The 7,500-nt window shown below is 37.9% G+C and overlaps 1 protein-coding gene across 5 annotated transcripts in view; it reads left to right on the top strand.

Annotated features, from left to right (window-relative positions):
- LOC113813469 (diacylglycerol lipase-beta) overlaps positions 1-7,500 on the top strand; it is a 60,433-nt gene that overhangs the window by 19,925 nt on the left and 33,008 nt on the right. For all 5 annotated transcript variants that reach the window (XM_070129068.1, XM_070129071.1, XM_070129070.1 and 2 more), the window contains exons 5-12: positions 140-272; positions 829-926; positions 1,105-1,269; positions 1,409-1,598; positions 1,890-2,013; positions 2,132-2,242; positions 5,758-5,902; positions 6,504-6,634. In XM_070129068.1, coding sequence (XP_069985169.1) covers positions 140-272; positions 829-926; positions 1,105-1,269; positions 1,409-1,598; positions 1,890-2,013; positions 2,132-2,242; positions 5,758-5,902; positions 6,504-6,634 — 1,097 coding nt within the window. The remainder of the gene's footprint in view (positions 1-139; positions 273-828; positions 927-1,104; positions 1,270-1,408; positions 1,599-1,889; positions 2,014-2,131; positions 2,243-5,757; positions 5,903-6,503; positions 6,635-7,500) is intronic.

Genomic DNA, 7,500 nt, shown 5'->3' with positions numbered 1-7,500 from the left:
TTTTTTTTTTTTTAATGGAAACTGATTATTAATGTTGATATGAAAGTGCCTCTTTATATGAAATCCTCAGCTTTATAGCTTCATTACCTGACTGCCACACTCAGTGAAATCCATATTTGGTAATGTCTCTATCCCACAGCTCTGGTCATCTACACATGGGTAGCCATTGGTGTGATTGTAATTGGGGTGTGGCTGCTGTTCGACCCTATGATGCGACCGAACAGGCAAGGGCCTAATGAGGGTAGCTACCTTGTTGAAGGCGGTGCTTTAGGGTAGGCTTGTGTTCCCTTTTATGTTTTGTTCTTTTCCTTTTTTTTTCTTTTTCTTTTACTCTTTATCTTTTGTTGTTATTGCTGTTATCATTATTATTGTTGCTGTTGATGTTGTTCTATTATTATTGATGCTGTTGATGTTTTTACTATTATTATTGTTTTCATTATTATTATCTTATCATTGTCATTATTCTTATTGTTATTATAATTATGAATAACATTATCATTGCTTATATCATTTTAGGAATAGTATTATTGTAACTCCTATTATTGTTCTTCATATTTTTGCTGTCTGTGATGGTAAAGTAGTGCGATGATATGACATACAATTGGATTATGTTGCTGAAATTATTTTAGACTTTTTCTTACCTTTGAATTTTGAATTTACAGTATAATTTAGATTGCTTCACATTAGAATGATTGTAGTTCATATAATCTTTGATAAATATATGGGGTCATCAGCTATGGAAATTTGATTTATGATACTTAGTATCATGAAAAGGAGATGTATATACTAACAAATGCATCTCAAAATTTTGGCTGTTCCTACCTTCAGAACTCACTACATCCAGTTGTGGGAGAAACGGTGTCGTTTCCTGTGTTGCTTGACATCTAGGGATGAGAATAGCTCAGAAGCCTTCAAGAATGTTGCAGGTATGGCCAACGTAGAGGACAGTATTTGGAGAGTGTTACAGGATCCTTCTATGTTGCTAGAATTATTGGTATTTCTTGGCCAAAGAATGAAGGACTAATGATTTTCAGTGCTCCAGGACTCCTCAAGACATAAGAGAGAGACCACCAGACATGATATGCCCATTCATCTTCTTTCCAGATGTATTTGCCTCACTTTTTGAGGAGAGTGACCTTGTGGCCTCAGATGTGGCTGCAGCGCTGGTGCTCCTGCGTCTCAAGAGGAAGCAAGAAGAACGCCAAGAGGAAGCCATTAGGAAAAATAATCTTCATCTGCCTCTAAGTCGCTCCTCCACAGCAAGTATTGGTAAGGCATGGCTGGTTGTGTATAACTGAGAAGAGGAAAGTAGTAGCAATATAGAATGAGAAAAAGAAGTCCTGAAATAGTAATCTGAAGAAGGAAAACAAAATAAACAAATTTGTTATAAGGTTATGTCAACCTACAGGTGCCCTGCAGAGTGAAGGTGCATTACCCCACCAACAATCCCCTAGGCCGGAATGGATGAAAGTGGGCAGTGCATATCATTTCATGAAATTTGCCTTGGCTTCCTATGGCTGGCCATGGTTTGTGTATGGCCGTTTCTGTCAGGCTTGTTGTTCCCTCTGGAAGCATCTACACTGCTGTGCAAACTGCAGGTGTGTCTGAGAATTGTTGCTTTTGATATCAGTGGTGCTCAAGTACAAAGGGAGAAGGAAAGATGGGTTAATGGAACATTTTGGATCAAAAGAGGTAATGCATGCAATGGGTTGGGTGTGCATGTGAGTACATGTGTGTGTTTCTGCATGCATTTATTTGTATATTCTTATTTAAATCTATATTTGTAGTGATATATGAAAATGTAATGCCTTTTCACATTTTGATTTTTATGCACGAATCTTGACTAAAGAGAAAGCTGCTGCTAAATGACCTTGATATATGTATTACAGGGCAGACCCATCCCTAGATGCAAAAGACAACTGTTGCCTATGCAATACGGCTGCGCTGAAAGCTATAACAGGGCTGGATCAAGAAAGCATTTCTTACATCACTTTCCATAATAAAATTTATGAAGTATGTTTTTTTCGACTTTTGTTTTTGCTTTTCTCTGTGAAAGACCATATGAGAGTATTTCTTGGTATTTGTTTATGCACTGATTTTGTTACCAATAATTGTTATGTATTTTCTGTAGGTCCCATTTTTCGTTGCCATTGACGATGAAACAGAGCACGTTGTGGTGGCCATCAGGGGGACATTATCACTTCAGGATGCTATTACAGACCTAACGTGCCAATGTACAGAAGTAAGTTTTTTAACATAGCTCCTCTCTCCCTCACTCTCCTTGTCATGTATTGTCTTTCTCATCTCTTTTCTATTAAATTGGGATAATATTAAGCTGAATCATAGTTTAGTCTTGTAGACTACATACAAAATGTAGCCTATTGATGTATATATGCATTATCTGCTGTGTTTTTGTTTTATCAACCATTTATATCTGGATGCTTCACTGCCCACATGTGGCTTAAAATATAGGCATTAGGCTAACTTGAGTGGCCACTCTGACGGGTGTGTGGCTTGTAGCTTGTAACATGTAGGCTGGGCACATATGAGCAATCACCCATGTGCAATGACAAGACCATGCCTCCCTATTGCAATGTTATTATCACGGCAGGCAGGAATAGGATCCTGAGCATGAAAATAGCATCCTTGCTGGAGCCAGTGCTCCAGTCATGGGTCATGGATGGTAAATTACACACTCGTTTATTGATGGAAATAATGCAAAAGCCCCTTCCAACTGAGTCTAATAACCCTCCAAGAACTCTGAACACGTGGCAAGTCATTCCTGTCACCCCACCCTCCAGCTGAAATTCTCATGATGGCAAGTAGTCATCATCCAGGCCCTCGGCCAATTTTATATGCCATCCTCCCCCCAAGTCAATTTTTATCTTAATGTAATGGTCATCTCATCCTGATTGTAGGGCTTAATTTTGTTTACACAGATAGCTCTAGAAGCTAATTATGTTGCCTATCTGGCCTCTCCTATTTATTTAATTTCTTAATTTTTTGGAAGAAAAGGTATTGATTTTTATTAATATTATTATCAACCCAATGCTGCCGGTGATGGCGGGTATGTACATCCCATACCCACTATGAGTTCTGCTTATTAATTGTCTTTCACATAGATGGCTCCACAGGTGCATAGTCACCAATGACCCAGTTAATGGTACTACCTATCTCGCCTTTTACCGTTTTCCTTGATTTTTTGAAATATGTTCTTTTATCTTATATTGCTGGTAATAATGTCAGTAACATTGTAATGATTATAATGTTTATAATCATAATATCTGCATCAAAATTAACGCATTTACAATGGGTGTCCCTCATATGAAACACCCCCCCCAAAAAAAAAAAAATTGCTGCGTGTCCTGCTGGTGTGACACGAGATCAGAGCTTGTGCTCCGATTTCATCACGGGCCACAGCTGGCATGCGGGCAGATTCGAGCTGCCCGGAAACCATTATTTTTTACTTCAAAATATACCGGTGCTAGTGGGTTAATAGAATTTGTAATAGAAAAAAAATTGGAAACTCCAGGAAAAGTGAAATCAGGGGAGGTCACGAGGTCAACTAATTAACTACTTAATGTGTAAGCTCATGAGGAGCCATCTATGTGTAGGGACATTCACATTTTCTTGGCAGTGCTGAGTTGATAATGTTGTAATAAAAGTAATGATAGTAACAGTAATAGTAGCATTATTAAAGATGATGATAGTAAAAGAAATGAGAACTTTATTTTCCAAAATTTCAAGGAATAGGTTAGAGTTAAAATTGTTTGCTTAATAACTGACTCTTTAGTGACCAAGCACTTGTAAAACTATTAGTGGGCAAATAAAATTACAGGGGACAGTGTATGTACCCATTCCTATTGTGTTAACTAGGTAAATAGGAGTTACTGAGCTGTCTAGACCTATGGCAAGGTTTGATTACATGCAGATGCAAACCCTCACTTGCTTGTCACACATATGACTGGTTTAGACTACTAGGGTCATTTAATCAGTTGATATGCCATATGTTTGGAAAATTGTACAAGTTATTTTATAGTACATATTTATTTTAATGATTCTGCATTAGGTGCACTAAGTATTTGATTGGTTTTATCAGTGTGGTATTACACTGAATTACTGGCAAATTCTACCTGAATAAAAGTAGTATTGTTTCATGGGAAATGAAAACAAGGCTTTTGTTCTATTTTAGACTGAATATGGCATGACCTATACACAGACATTACATATTGTTGTTGTTGTGCAGCTGGAAGCGGCCATAGGTGCTGAGAGCAGCACTACTCTCCCCACAGGTGGGCCTTGTCATCTTGCAGCTGCAGCATCATCTGTATTTCCTTCCATCTATTTTTTTGTTATTGTGACTCATATTTCACTGGTGACAAGATGGGGAAACAATGGAAATATGTTCTTAGGTGCATTTTAGGCTGGCTGTCTTTGAGTACTTATGACAGCCAGGAAGAAAAAATTCTTGTCCCAGGAAATATATAGTATTCCCACTTCTATCATATTAAGTTGGCTAGGCCAGATACGTTGCAATCCTTTCATCATCAGCATAACCGGAGCTGCTGCTGCTGTTAAGTAATTAACAAGGTTTCTTTGGCTACATCTCATACATGTCCCATAAACCTTCTTCACAAGAGGATTCAAAGAAGTGGATGATTGGTGTAGCACTGATACAATAGGTATCAGGTCATGCATTTTTATGCTGTATTGAAATTAAGAAGGATATGAAGTGACCAGATGTATTAACTAATAAGAATATGACCTGCAAAGCCATCTGCAACTCAAATTTTCTGATAGATCATCTCAACCGATAAGATCATGTCCATGTCAATTATTCAACTAAAAAAGATATATGCCATCATTCTCCATAGGAGGAATACATGCCATGAACCGTATTCCTGTTGACAAATGTAGAGAAGGTATGCATGAGAGAGGATATCTTCACAATACAAGAGATGTATTTGACCGGTTTCGATTCTATCTGTATTTCTGACGAAGACAGAATCGAAACTGATCAAATACATCTCTTGTATTGTGAAGATATCCACTCTCATTCATACCTTTTCTACAATACAATACATGCCATCCATGGCATGGTCTAATCTCACAATGGCAAAAATACATACCATCAGTGATGTAGCAAAATTCACCATAGCTATTATATATGTTGTCTGTGGTACAGCTTGCATTCACCATGGCAAGAGCATATGACATAAATACTGTGACCTAAATTCACTAAGAAAATGATAACATAGGCAAATGTTGACTGACACACAGCCTTTACCTGGAGGTTCTGTGGGTCACCACCTCCCTATGCATGTTAGGAATAGTTGTGGTCCTAGCCACTCATGGCATCAGATAGGCTTGAGCTCCTGAACAATGGATCAGTAGACCTACTTGGGTGCTTTAGCCCATTGAGATATTGAGTACACAAATGAACCCATTTATGACAGGTGTCCCATATATGAGACCCAGAAAAATAAACATTGCCGGGCATCCCGCCAGTGTGACGTTGGATCAGAGCTTGCGCTCCGAATATGTTGCGGGCCACTGGTGCGCGAGTAGATTCAGGGCTAGCCCTGCGCGTCGATTTTGTAGTTGCCCGGTAACCATTATTTTCGGCTTCAAATATACTGCTGTTAGTAGGATAACTAGGTGAAGAAAAAATGGTTGAGTCCACATTTACGATAACAGTAGTAGTTACCATATGTTCAGAGGGTTAAGCACATCTCTGATTTATTTTTGTTCCTGCAGGTGGAGGGTGCAGGGCTTCCAGAGGGTTGCCTGGCTCACAAAGGAATGGTTCATGCAGCCAAGTTTGTTCAACGCAAACTAGAGGAGACAAGGGCACTGAGGGAAGGCTTGGCATCACGTCCTGGTTATGGGGTTGTCATCACAGGTAGATGAAGTTTCCTTTTTACTTTAGAGTAGATTTTTCTTGGGTTATGATTGTTCATTGTTTTAGTGATGAAAGTGAGTTTAGTTTAATTCATTATATAAAATTAGCCTTCTTTAGATTGCTGGTGCTATCTTATTCATCAGTAATGTTTTTGTTATGATAATGATGATAATGTAAATGGTAATGGTAATGATAATCATAATGGTAATGACAGTAATAATATGGATAATGATATTGATAATGATGATGATATTGACAATGATAATGGTCCTCAGGTCACATAATATTGGAATTTGGGAACTTGCTATTAAGTTCCCACCTCCTCCAATTGTGGTCAGTCTAGCAGCAATCATTCTATGTGTTTGTCTGTGTCTCAAGGAACTCTAATTCATTTCAGTTTATAGTGGTGGGAACATCAAGATATTTTGTTAATAACTAATGAAATAAAATCTTAGCCTTTAGTAGTCTGGCAAACATGGAATGTGGACAGACACCCAACCACTCTTAGACTCCTTAGACGTTTGTGGGTAGTATAACTGTAGCTGCATTTTTGCTGTGGAGATCTTTACACAACCCTAATGTATATCTATTGTATTTTCAGGCCATAGCTTGGGTGCTGGTACAGCAGTAGTCTTGGCAGCTCTGATGCGACCACAGTTTCCCAACCTCAAGTGCTTTGCCTTCTCTCCGCCAGGTGGGCTCTGCTCAAAGGAATTTGCCCTGGCCACTCAGGTAAAATGCTGTGTTATTGGGAAGGAATTCAGATCTTTTGTAGATGATGACTGTGATGATGATTATTTGTTATTTACTTTTTTTCCTATCTTCTGTTTTATTTTTGTTTCCACAATTTACATCTGTTATTTTTTCTCATTTTTCTTTTCTCTTCCTTACATCTCATTCCATTATCTTTTTTCTCTCTCACTTCCTGCATTTCTAGTGTTTTCTCTTTTACTTCTCTCATTTTCTCTCTTCTCTTTCTCTCTCTCTTCTCTCTTCTCTCTGTGTGTGTAGTATTTCAGGTTCTTGTATATACAGTAGTTAGGAGGATGTTTACAACTCACAATGCTTCTTTGTTCTTGTGTATGTCTTTCTGACAGGCATGGAAAACCTCAGTAGGGTTCATTTGATACAACTGAGCCACGGCAAATGCTCCCTATGAACTGTTACTCCTCTGTACATAGTAGTGAATAAGTGGTAGGTGTACCTAACAAAAAATATAGCCAAATTAACTCTAAAGGTTAAATATGCAAACTAATACTGTTAATATGCAATGGATACTTATTTTTTCTTTAGGTTATTCCTTAATTTTCTGCTGAAATGTTTGGGAGTTTTGGCCTTCTTCTGATGTTGGTTGTTGTCATGGTCAAAGTAGAGTGATACTTGTAAATGTGTTGTTGTAAAAGAAATAAATGGATGAATAGGAATGGATATTTTCTAAATCTTATGTAAGAGAAATATCAAAGGCAAAGGAACTAAGGAAGACAAAATCATCTGACCAAAGTCTGCATAAATGAGATATATATAATAGAAATTTAAATTCCTTGTTTAATGCATGGATTAACCCATTGCCACTGGGAGGGCATGTACATGCATGCCAT

This window comes from Penaeus vannamei, chromosome 13, assembly GCF_042767895.1.
Source record: "Penaeus vannamei isolate JL-2024 chromosome 13, ASM4276789v1, whole genome shotgun sequence".
NCBI classification, from domain to species: domain Eukaryota; kingdom Metazoa; phylum Arthropoda; class Malacostraca; order Decapoda; family Penaeidae; genus Penaeus; species Penaeus vannamei.
Note: the sequence above shows the minus strand (reverse complement) of the source record. Positions and strands in the feature narration are given on the sequence as shown.